Source organism: Neopelma chrysocephalum, unplaced genomic scaffold, assembly GCF_003984885.1.
Source record: "Neopelma chrysocephalum unplaced genomic scaffold, ASM398488v2 Primary Assembly neopelma1_70, whole genome shotgun sequence".
Classification (NCBI taxonomy): Eukaryota; Metazoa; Chordata; class Aves; order Passeriformes; family Pipridae; genus Neopelma; species Neopelma chrysocephalum.
In genome coordinates, this window is record NW_020897730.1 from 5,212,668 (window position 1) to 5,225,930 (window position 13,263).

A 13,263-nucleotide genomic window follows, 5' to 3' on the forward strand; every position below is an offset into this window, starting at 1 on the left:
GGCCCGCCGCCCCGCCGCGAGTCCCCCGGCGCTGCCGCCCCGCGCGGGAGGCGCCGCCGGGCCCGAAGATGTCGAACCTGAGCAAGGGGACGGGCAGCCGGAAGGACACCAAGATGCGGATCCGAGCCTTCCCCGTGAGTACCGGGCACCCCGGGCCGCGGCGGGCGGCCTCCGCAGGCCCCGCCGCCCCGCCAGCGGGGCCGTGCGGGTGCGAGCGCGGCGGGGGGAGCTGTCAGCGGCCGCGGCACCCCGGGAGAGGTGCGGGAGCTGCCCCTCGGGGGAGCTCCTCCAGCGGGAGGCGGGAGGAACTGGCCCCCGCGATTATCGCCCCCCTCATCAAACAAATCAATTATGAAAATCCACGTACGGGTTGGGGGGGAGGGGGGGAGCTGGGTTTCTTTGTTTTCAAGGAAAAGGCCTCCAAGAAGGAGCCGAAGGTTATATACGCCTACATCAACAAAATTAGTTAGCCCCGGAAGGGGGAAGAGGGGCGGGGGGAGTATTTATTTATGTCTTCTGCAGAGTTTCCTTTTCGAGAAAATTTATTTCGCTTTTCGCTCCGTAAAAGAGGCTATAAGTCGTATGATTATAAGATTTAGGTGGCACAGTGCCAGCTGGTTCGGAAGGTGCTACTATAAACATGTAGGCATAGGTAACTTCGTTGCAGGTTCGGCAGAGCCGAGAGCGTGCCTTCCCTTTGAGTTACAGAGGGGAAGGAGCCAGATTATTAATTTAAAGTGCCGTAGCTGGCTGTGTTTTGACAGTTGTTTCAATTAAAGCTTACAACAGAGTAACAACTACAGCACAAGTAATGGTGTTGCAGAACAAGAGAAACAGAAAAGCTTCAGCCTGCCAGAGGATGGCCAGGAAGTGTGTATGTGTTCAGTGGAGTGTGTGTTATAAAGAAGACACTTAGTCGAGTCTCTGGCTTTTAAGGTTTAGTGTTAACTTCTCAGTGCTGCGTCTGATCCCAGTAGGCAGTGGTGTAGAACTAATGTGCCTTGCCTTTATAAAGGAACTGGACATACCTGTTTATCTCACTTCACTGGCAAGGAATATATCAATATATTTGCTTCATCAAAACCCTTGCTGATGAAATTGAGAGATTTCTTTATATTCTCAGCAGCCAGCTTAATCATAGCAATCTGAGTTACACTGTTTTACTATTTTCTCTACTTTTAATCACTGACAGTTGCATTTAGTGGGAAAAGTAAAAAGAAAAAAGTGGGCTAAGAAATTAGGAATTTTAGCTGATGAGAGTTTTTGATCTCTAGATCTCATTTATTCCTTTAAATAGCCTTTTCCAAGAATGTCAATTTTGTTAAGACATGTTAGCTTATAGAAATAAAGAAAAAGACTTGCTGCAATGTAGCCAGGGTTTTACTAGCAAGCAGTAGAAAAACCTGTACAAAAATAAACCATAGCAAACCCAATGTGTATGTTTTATAACAAACTGCACCAAAAGATATCAGTCTTTTAATTTGATAAACAGATTCATGTATTCCAACTGTGAATATGTAGCTATGAGTCAGCCAACAAAGGCAGACTTAACAATGGGATAAAGTTAGGTTTGTGTTTTTCACCACTTTTGTATGTGAGCATATGAAATTTGTTTTGGGAAGGTGAAGAATGCTCTGAGGGACCCCTGTTCTTACATAAAGTTAAACATTGGAATCAGTTTTTTTCATCTGAAACTGTTTTTACTAGCATTGTCTTTCTTTTCAGTTGCTTAAAGAATATCTAGGTTAAAACTTTAAAAAAAAAAATGTTTCCTTCCTAAAATAATTCAGTAAGTAACTGGTCATCAAGGCCTACAACTGTTTGGTGACATTTGTTGAGAGCAACTTCACAGGTGTTCTGTCCAATAGATTTTCTGTTCTGAGACATTTTGTTGACAGTGCTGTTGATCATCATGGCTGGGCTTCAGGAATGAAGATTTGGGAAGGGCTCTACCCACATTTGCTACAAGTGTGTGTTGATCAAGTGTTTACAGAAAAGAAGCGTGTACTTTGTTGAGAGATTTGGAGGGGTTTACCTGCCCTAATTGCAGAAGTCTGTAGCTTTAGTTCATGTAAAGATCCTATTGCAAATTTTGGGGAGGCCTAAGTGGTTGTAGAGCTTTGGTCCTGTGAATGGTGCCAGTGACTGTAGGGAGATATAAATTCGTATCAGCAAGGAGCATTTTTGTGGGGGGTAGAGTCCATATTTAGAAAATGTACTATTCCTACAGCAGCTTCTTCACTCTTTTATCCCAAATTTGGTAGTTCTGTGCTTTGGTTCTGAATTAAAAGTACTTCCAGAGGTGACTTTGTAGGCTGCTTCAATTTGTCTTCTTATTGATCATCTTTCCTCAGGAGGTCTACCTGTTTTAGATTAGTTTGCTGCTTGCATGGGAGGTAGCTATTTACTATTACATTAAGCTACAAGAAGCCAAATTGGAGAGTTAATGTTCCTGGAGCATAGCAATATTAGGGTAACTTCCTCCATGTAGTTTTTTTTTCCTTTAATATTTTATATTTTGTAGTATCTTTCATACTTCTATTATTGTTATATTTTACAGTAACTAAAGGAAAGGAGAAATAGTACTTTGCAAAATATTACTAAAGTTCACTTTTCCTACCTTACTAGAAATTAAGTAGAAATTGACCAAAACATTGGAAAACCAGGAGTGTTCTACCTAGAGATCCTAATACCTTGGAATTAGTTTTATTCTACATTTCTTCTTTGTTATTTCTGGTAATTGGTGACAGATTATCTGCCATCCCAAGTGTCTCTTAATACTTGCTCCTGGTATGTGCTGTGATGGTGCTTTTTCTTACCTCAAGGGCAGTGACATGGTGTGCACTGTTTTGCTGAAGTGGGTTGTACAGTAAACAAAAGTAGTTGAGAAAAACAGTTTTCTGTTTTTCTGTTCGTAATAGGAAAAAAAATGCATTTTTTCTAATTTATAAACTGTCTTACTTAAAAGAACTTTCTTGTGTTCTCTTGTTCTTTGTGACTTAAAGGCAGTGATAATCGTTGCATCAGAAGGAGTCCAAATGAGAATGCATTCTCTGAGACTTCAGACTTGAGCCTATTTCAAACTTGGGAAGTGTAATAAAACTACATTTTTATGAAAGTTTACTTTATATTAAGTAGAGCAAACTCATGAGATTAAGCTTAAGTATCCTTATGTACCACCACAGAAGACTTCCAGTGTGCTACTTTCAATAACCACTTCTGGTACTTTTAACACCTTCATAAAATATAGCTGTTCCATATCTAAGGTCTATCCAGAGAGCATTCAGGGTGGTGGTAAAGCAGGAGATGGAACAGTGTAAGAGGGCTTTTTAGTGACTGTAGGTTCCTTTTTTTTAAGCAGTGTTCAAACCCTGTTGTTTCAGATTCATAAACATGCAGCAGATATGAATACAGATGCTAAAAATAACAAAATAATTTCTGAAATGTTGAGTAATTGTCTGTGATGTGAGTTGACTATAATTAGTAAGTTGGGGTTTTTTTAATTATTTGGAAGAGTGCAGTAGTCTACTCAATACACAGTATGTGCATTACACAAAATGCAGGTTTGATATTCCTACAAAATATGAATTAATTGAACTTGTTTTGGAGAAGTGTAGGGGGTTGTTTTCTTCCCTGGTTTAGTTTAAAGTACTCTCAGGGTCTCAGATTGGCTCTCACTGCTTAACTCTCAGTGAGCCCATTACTACTGCCTAGAGGAATACCTTCAAAGCTCTCAAACAAGCTTGCTGCAAATCTAATTTTAAGGTGATATATTTGATCTGTGAGAAGTGTTGCCAGAGAATGCTAGATTTGCAGTTAAAACTTGGAGAGATATGATTTCTGTAAGGGAGATCTAACATGTATAAATTATGTTTCCTGCAAGTGTATTTGAGCTCTTTTGCTGTGACTGGTTAGCTAGTGGAAGATAGTAGCCTTAAATGTGCTTTAATGGAAAAGTTGTAGAAAGTAAAAAAAAATCCACATTTCTAACAGAAATAAACAGTATGTGAGAATTCAGAAAGCATTTGAGGAATTAATTTTCAAAATTTAAGTAACATTAAGCTGCATTGAATGAACTTTTTTTTGCAAGAACTCATTCTTCTCTCAATGCAGGTGTCACCATAAAATTGGTTGGACAGATCCTTCTGAAAACCAGCATGACCCAATGTAGGGTTTGATCATTATAGTTGGAGGGGGTTTTTTGAGTGCTTTCAATAATTTTGCTTTCCTGCAGAGCTGTCTTTCTTCTCTGGAGTACTACTACAAAGTAGTGTTTTGCCAGTCCTCAGAACTATTTTGGTGCCTCAGTGCTACATGGTTACAGTGTGAATTCTGGACATCATTTGGGGAGATTCTACACATGCACTTGTGATAGAAGGAGTCTTTATATATATATATATATATATATATATATATATAAGCTTATATATATATAAGCTTCATTGACTAATTTTATTTGAAATACTTGTGCCCAAGAAAATTCTCATTTTGTTGGATCTTGTGCAGAAAGACAGGCAGCCTTCCCTTTCCTTCAGTTCCGTTTATCAATTCATGTTCTTCCTCCAAGAAAGTTATGTAAACTTAGAAGTAAATAATTCCAGCTCTTCCATGAGGAAGTATTAAGACTCATATTTTCATTGCCAGTGTTCCTTTCTCCTGGGATCTAACAGCCACTTGTTCTAGGCTTTGTGTAGGCAGAAGGCTTTTTTTCTTCTCAGGGAGTGCTGGCTGCTGCCGTGGTTTGTTTTGAGTCTTGGGGAATTGGTGATGCAAGTTGAAGACGAGGTTTGTTAAATTTATGCTTCAACCTGTAGTGTGCAGATCTGTCAGTTCCAGAAGTTGATGTAAATTTTGTCCACCTTGAGCATCTTAGAGCAGATAGACCATAAAAAAAACATTGAACTGTGGTTAAATTTTTAAGCATTCGAGTTATGTAAGCAGTACGTGTATTTCTGCTTTGGCTTATAACCCCTAGAGCATTCATGCTGTGTTGGTGAGGGAATGGAGATGCATGGAGGGTGGGACAAGGATGGAATTAGGGGATGGTTTACTGCAGGCTTTTTCAGGTCTGAATAAAATAATATGAACCACCAAGTTCTGCAAGATCACTTAGTTAACTCCATGTTTTACGTGGTTGGCTTGTGAATCTTGATGGCTTTATATTATCAAATATATTTCTAAGAGCATGTTAGCTATTAACCCATGCAGTGTTCACAGTAATAATAAGTTAATATTCACAACTAAAATTTTAGTAGACTTAAAACCTAGAAATAAACAAAAAAACTAAAGCACTGCTTATCTTATTCAAAGGAAGAAAGTGTTGTTTTGGTGCAAATTAAGAAAAGTATAGAAATACTTGCTGTTTACTGGACAGTTAATCTTATTAAGTCCTTCCAGTTTTCACAGATTTCTTTTTCTTTAATGAAATGTGGTGAGCATGTCCTAATAATACATTTACAATTTTTAAGGGGTGATAGCACTAATTCCAACTATTCTTTGAGTAGTCGTAGGTAGGTTTTTGTTTGGTTGGGGGTTTTGTAACACTGTGCATATAACCTTTTAGTTTTTGTCTAACCTAATCTCAGAATTCCTGAGTTCTGTAGATGTTCAGGTTTCAGTTGCAATTTTTCTTGGTTTTCCGTGTTAACTGGGTCTGAAGTTCTGAGCAATGAGTGTTCCCGTTGGTCTAGAGTTTTGAGCAAGTGCCTCTGTGTGGTACTGGAAAGAGTACTGCCATTTATGGATCTTGCCTTTATTTGAAATTTGCTTGATTTTTGTGCAGGAGTATAAAGCTAATGCCAGTAGTGTTCTGTTGAGATTTTGTTGCTGGTTAATTCAATCTGAGCTTTTTCAAATGGCTTCATTAGGCATCTCCATCCCTTCACTCTTGTGTTGTATAGTAATGGATTATTAAACAGGAATTACTGTTTTTCCCTGGTAGTGGTAGGTAAAAGAACTTTGAGAGTTGCTGTAAAACTGATAAAGAATTTTCAATATTCTACATGAATAGTTATAATAATAGTATGTAACATAAAAACAGACTTTTTTCTATACAAGTTAATAATTTTTCCTTTAATCTGTTCTGGGCAGGTATACACAGCATAAGTGACCCCATTTTTCACAATTTCAAGCAGGTATTGTAAAGCCTTTGGCTTTGATCTGTAGGGCAGGTAGTCTTAGTGCAGGTGCTTTTAGACTTTCATCACCATGACTGATGTGCAGTGTCAGATAGTCTCTCTGTATGTGGTGAAAACATTTTGTGATAGACTGGGACAGATTTTTCTTAAGATAGTTTGATTGAGTCCATTCATAAAACTCACAGTGATTGTGTTACAGTCTAAAATAGGTTCTTGACCTTGTGCATATGATCACTGGATTTTATCTCTGATTTCCAGTAGCTGCACTAGCGGAAGAACAGCTCTAGAGAAGTAAGCTCGTGTTTTTCAGTCTGAGTCAGGTTTTGTGGAAACATAGAGCATGAAAGTGGTGTAGTAGAAAACTACACCATGGCCAAACTGTGCTTTTAATCACAGGGTTGTTTTATTTTTCTGAAGGTCAGTTAAAGCTAGCAGAATTTTTAAATCACTAATGTCTCCTTTGTAAAGGAGACAAGTACTGGCATCTCAGCATAAGTAAATACTGTTAGATGACTTAACAAAAGAACCTCCATATTGACATTTTTAATGTTTTAGGGAAGAAAAAAAGTGCATTTAGCACCTGAGTACAGCAAGGAGGACAAAACTGTAATAAACACTTACATTTGGATGGTGTTTGCAGTGGAGTGGCCTAAATTCTTTAATTAGCTGTGTGTAAAATTAGTGTTTGAGGGCTGAAACTGCTTTGCGTGTAGTTTAAATAAGGTATAATACTATGCAAAATGTGCACAAATAACTTGCTTTATTTGTTTATGGTTATGGATGAGATGCATTTGTGGAAATGCCAATTTTTGTTTAATGCTAATGGTAATAAACATAAATGAAGACAATAATTATACATGTGAATGCTATGAAATTGGGCAAAATTATACAATACAAAATTCATATGTTAATTTCTTAGACTGTGTAGTCTGAGTATAGATTGTGTGTCTTACATTTTGTATGTGAAGAATCTTTATTGAAATAAATACTTTTTACTTTTACACTACTTTTGTTTTTAAAGTGTTGGTAGCATCTGAGTGGGCCTTTTCTTTTTGGTTTTTTTTTTTATATTATATATATGGCTTTAATTTCCTATGTAGCTCTGAATTTTTTCTATTGCAGTCGTTTCAGTGTTAGTCTTAGTGTTCCAGGCACTGCTAATCTGTGCATCCAGTCATGGTGTTTGCACTGTGGTGCAAAAATCCCCCCGAGAGAGGTTATTGTCAGAATGCAGGGGTATTGATTATCTGTAAATCTGTAAGTGATTTATTAAGTGTATCTTCCTTCCCCTCACTGAAGTAAGCTGAAGGGGGAAAAAATTATCCTCTGTTGGCCTCTGACTACCATTAAATTTTATTTTTCTATTCCTGTGCAAGTTCTCAAATTGTTATGCTGTTGTTATTATGGAGGAGGAGTTGTCACAAACTCCCCAAAGCCTCTGAAGGTCCTTCAGCCCCACCATCCCCCTTTCTTCCTTCATCCCCCTCAAGTCGTTCATTGTGTTCCTTGTTTTGAAATGACTACAGGAAATGTGTTTATAGTCTGTATAAGTTCATGTGTATTTCACTGATTTCCTCTTTAGTGTTGATTTTTAAACAATTGTAAAATACTGAGCTAACTTGTAGGGTAATTGAAAAAACCCAGAAATAATTCTTGTGGGATTTGCATGGAGTGTTGGGTAAGCAAGGAATGGGCCATTTGTGGTTCAGGGAAGCTTTCTGAATTCAGGTCATCAAGGCTGGAAAGTTAATGAACTAATGGATTTTTTCACTTGGAGAGATGATACCCCTGAGGAGACTTTGTGCCATCCACAGAAGGCATGGATGTGCAGAGCAGCACTCTGGCAGTTCTTAGCTGGGATTGAGACGTGCAGCATCTCTCTTGTTCTTTAAGGTTATTATAATGTTAATATTGTACAAGTCATCAATAAAAAAGATTTGCTAAAAAAACCTCATGATTTTTTTCCTTATTAAATTAAGGCTTTTTAATTTTGCTTTGTAGTGTTTATTAGGTGATGGTCTTAAAACTAATAGACATATGATCACATACTGAATCAAAGTTTCAAGCTATTTTGACTGGGCTAAAAAAAAACCCAAAAAACAACAACAAAAGTAAATATTTCTCTTGGTTTACAGTTTGGAATGATATGAGTAGTTGTCTGGGGTGTAATGATGCTGCTTCTGCTGACAGTGACCCATTGTCAGTTATGGCACTTTCAAGACAACCTCCTGCACATCACCTGGAATGCTGAAGTCCCACACTGTTGTAAAAGGAAATTAAGAGAGTCAGGGACCTAAATCCCATTGAAATTTGAGATTTTCAGCAATTTTCAGCTAGTAAATCTTGTTAGGTTATAGATAAGCAAACAACTTCCCTTTCTGCTTTCAGTCTTTAGTAAATTGGAAGTAGTTCCAGTGGAAGAGGACTGAGCCACCTTCTTCCTGCAGCGTAAGAGCCGGCACATGGCCCGTGATCCCGAGTAAGCTGCTTTGAGGAAATTTGCAGTTGAATGTACTCTGTGGTAGTTTGCTTGTAGTCACATAGTCCTCAGATTTTGAAAAGCATGTCCTTGGCTGTTACAAGCTTTTATTGCAGTGGAATGCTAAATTACTTGAATGAAATGTTTAGGATTTGGCTCTGTTTGTAAAAGGGGAAAGGTATGCCGAGTAATTTATAAAATTTTGTGTCACTGTTCCCACTGTCTGTCATTTCACCTTTGATAAAAGCCTGTCTGACAGCCACAGACAAACAGCTGATCTGTTCAAGTGCAGAACTACCTGTCCCTCCCCATGCCTTCTAAACCTCCAGGATCCTACTGACATATGGGAGGGGTGATTCACTCCCAGAAATTCAGCTTTTCTTTGTTCCATATTCTGCTTTTCTAATTAGGTTCAAATATTTTCTTTTAATACCAACTTTGTTTAGGATAGAAACAAAGCTATGGTATTACTTTCAGGAACATATTTCCTGCTGTTACATTAGCCTTTTTTGGTGGTTTTCTTCTTTTTTTTTTTCTTTTTGTCCCATTGCTTTAATTTGAGGAAAGTTGATTTAGGATTACTACTTCTAAAGTGAATCAAGAAGACTGTGAAATTCTCATTAGTTTTCAAAATACTGATACTAATTTTTATTCTTTTGGGGCAGGAGAGAGGGAGTTGGTAGATTTTTGGTGTAAAATCCTTGTGTTTATTCCTCTGTGTCATTCAGAATAGGCTTTTCTTGAGTTAAGCAATCCTGGCCCAATACACTCTTTTTTCCCCCACACATGTAATTTGCACCGTAAGTGTTCAGTACATATACTGAAATAAACCAAGAACTAACTTCACGTCTGAAAATGACTTTGTTAATTTGCAAAGCTAAACGTGAAAGATCAGACTTTTTGAACTGTAAACTTAGATCTAGACTTCAGCTCTAACAGTTTCCAAATAAGTAAGAGAGGTTTCAGCAGTATAGACAGTTCTTCTTTACTATTGTTAGTTTGAAGTGTTCTCAGGAAATAAGTAGTTTCATTATGGGTGCTTTATAATCCTCCTCCATTTTCAGGTGCCATAGTAATGAACACTGTAGAAATGTCATTGAATGTTTTTAAAAGAACCTTGGTTAATAATACAGGCAATGTTGCTATTTTGGCTGTATAAGCACTTCCATTCTATGGCAGTGACAACTATCTTTTGAACTAGAACTTCCTATATTTAGCCTCTTACCAGTTCAGTTCTTCTAGAAGCTTGAACAAAACCAGTTAATTGTTGTCTGTTAAATACAACTTTTTTAAAAACAACTTTCATACTGTAATGTCAGAATGGGGAGAAGCTTGCATGATGGCAGGGGGGATTTGCTAATTTTACACCTGATGTCTTCTGATATTTGGAAAGGCATTTGGATTTGTCCACAGATGCTGGGGAAGAAGAGGTAATTTAAAAACTTGGATTTCTGTATTTTATTAAATCCTGTTTTGCAATCCTCTTTGGGCAAAGCTTGCAACTGTGGAATAAAGTCTCTAGTGTAATTAGTAGCACCTTAGAAAGTTTGTTGAGAAGAAGTTAATTTTGGTGTGTTTTCTTTGCTTTTCCTCAGTATCCAACCCTGTTGGAGGACAACATCCGTCAGTCCTTGCTGACTAAAGCACAGGTGTATTTCAAGGCACTTAGGTCCTGCGGAAAATAATTAGTAAGACAGATGAGTGTGTAAAAGACTGTTAAGCTTTGTATAAGTGATTGTAGATGCAGTGTTTACTGACTGAATATGCCATGTTGTTACTTAACTAGCTGATACAGTTTTTATACAGAAACTTAAAGACTCTGTAAATCCATATACAAACTGGATGAAAAATGAGATTAATGAGCTAGCATTCATTTTTCATTGACCCACTCAGACAAGTAATATTCTGCTTTTGTCTGTATTATTGAGAGTTCTTTATATCAATGACTGAAGGTGCATTTTGTAAATTGAGCATCATAAGTTGCAAATTAAACCCGTAAGTTGATTTTTGGATAGTGTAACTGAGTTTGTAGTTCCTCATTAGTAGTCACAAACACTTAGTATGAGTTAGTGTTGGGGAAGTGTGCGAAGGTCTGTAAGAGGAAAGTTGTTTATGTTCACAGAATCACCACTGTGTACCTTTATGTTTATTTGTTTGCCTCTTCAGACTGTTTTTTTTTTGTTTTTTAAAGAAATGAAACAAAAACCTTTAGATTATTTTTTTACCTTGTGTTTATCTGTAAGAGATGGCTGCTCAGATTTACATAGTTCATAGTCACAGTTCAGATGAAGCAGGTGTTTGGGAGGAGTTGTTTTTCTCATTTTTTCCCTTTTAGCAAATTATGTTCCACATATTTGCAAGACTGAAGTTGAGGAGGGGCATTTGGGAAAAGCGAAGAAACTGTATTAAACAGAAGTTGAAATCTAGAGTAAGAGAGGTGTGTTGACAGTTCAAGATGAGTTCAGGATCATTCTTCTGAATTGGTTCCTGTAATAGGAAAGATAAATTAATATCTGATCCTTAAATTTGTTCAGTTGTCATGTAAACATGTCAAAACTATTGCTGCAGTGTGACGTTTTCTATTAAAGACTTGTTTTAAACTTTTCGTATAGGCTGTTAAATTGCTGTTGTGTAGTGAAACTCCTGTCAGGCCTACCTATAATGCAGGCAAGTGTTACCTTTTGAGAGGAGGAACAAATCTTTTTTTTCTGGGATTTAAGTTTACTTGAAAAAGGAAGCTTTTGGAACATATTACAGTTTGCTATAAAGCTTTAGACCAACCAACCAATTCCATTCCTCTTCAAGCTTCCACCCAAAGCAGCACTTGTTTTGTGATGAGACCAGCATGCTCTGAGACAATGCCATGGAGGTAAACCAAATCTGTGAATCCTTGTGCAGGAGGTACAACTCTTTCTTTTAAGGAGCAATCACTTTTTAGTTCACTTAACCCATCCACCCCACCCCGTGCTAGCCCAGTAGCTTTTTGGTGCTGCAGAGCCCATTCAAGCAAAGTGGATAAGGAAAGTGTTTTACCTAAAATCCTACAGCTCTTAGATGTTTCAGTTGACAGAAAGAATTCCTTTTTGATTTAAATGCATGTTCTGCTTGCTTCTGCTGAGTAAACCTGGGAAGGAGAATTGGATATTACAATTCTTGTATTTCTGTTAGTGGTAGAGTATTGTCATAGAGCCCTCCCTGCAGAGACTCGAGCCTCTTTGAGGGTGAGACTAAACTTGATTCTTCCCTTGGCCTTTAGGGGATTACTCTCAGCACTGGTTGCTCAGCTCATCTTCTGAGCCTGGAAGGAACACGGTGCCATGAGTTTTCCTTGCAGGAGGAATTTGGAGAAGTTTAGTGTAGTGTTTGCCTACCCAAACACGGGTAAGGCTTGAATATCAAGGGATGAGTGAAGAAGAAAACACAGATCCTAAAAATGGTGCCAATATTTAATCTTGTAAATGATAACTGGCAGGTGTCAGGGGAATCTGTAGGTATAGATCCTCCCCCACTACACACCCTCTGAGGGACTGTAATAGTGTAATAGGCATTTCCTGACACTCCTTAGGAGATGTGGATAACACTGTATTGTCATCTTCGATTGCTTGCTGAAGGTCACCTAGGAGCAAAGCCTACTTAATAGGGCTAGTTTTGGTAGCACATTTCTCTGACTTCCCTGTGACTCTTTCAACAGATGTCCAAAGTGAAGTAATAGCCCAGATGCAGGAGAACAGCAGTGAGACAATGTGACCCTTACTTTCTTCATGCTCCTTCTCTTAGTTTCCAGTCATGTTTTGGTGTGTAACGGTCAACCTGTTCAGACAAGGCTATTGAGGAACTTTGTGCCTGATGTTTTTAGTTGTTCAGAGATGGGTTGTTTTTATTTGTGAGAAAGTGTGTGTAGCCAATGTGAGAGCAAGAGATTGTGAGCCAACATCTTCCAGATATGCTCGTTTTTACACAGTGATGAAAACTTCAGAAAAGTGTTAATATTGAGCTCTTCATTTGTCATTAATAGAAATACATTTTATCTGCCCTGTAGTTGAAGAATATGTAGTTCCATATCTTAATATGCCATTTTCAGAGATATTCTTGGAGCAAACGCTAGACAATATATCTCTGTCACTGTAAATTCTTGTCTTTTAAATTAACAATATTCAAAGGGTTTATAAAAATTCAAGTAGTGATTAGATTCTGAGGCAGGAAATGGGCTGCTCTTGCCCTTTTCTGGATAACCTCAGCCAAATCTCATTCAGAATGAAGGATACGGGCTAAGGATGCTGAGTTATTGTGTAACAGACTATTTAATACCATCTTGATGAATGCCCTGTCTTGCAGTGGAACTGAAGACCATTGGTGGGAGTCTTCCTTGCCTCTTGGACTGTGGGTCAGGACCTCGTGGTGGCAGCTTTAGATGACAATCAGACCCTGCTCATTTTGTCTGCTGAGGGATGGGAACAGGGGGAGTGAGAATAGGCTGCAATTATTAGGTGCAAATGTTTACTCCCAGCACTGCTGACTAACTATAATTGTTGGTATCTACTCACTTCCTTCAAGGTAGAGAGGGTAAACACCTGCATTCTGTAATTTCTGTTGGTTCTCATTCCAGTGCTCTGTGGTGTTAGACCTGTAAATGATGTCATGGAAAGG

General features: G+C 38.2%; 1 protein-coding gene across 1 annotated transcript in view; it reads left to right on the top strand.

The window, feature by feature from the left end:
- Positions 1-13,263, top strand: part of CUL3 (cullin 3) — a 56,625-nt gene continuing 43,362 nt past the window's right edge. The window contains exon 1 of the mRNA XM_027686269.1: positions 1-134. Coding sequence (XP_027542070.1) covers positions 69-134 — 66 coding nt within the window. The 5' untranslated portion in view covers positions 1-68. The remainder of the gene's footprint in view (positions 135-13,263) is intronic.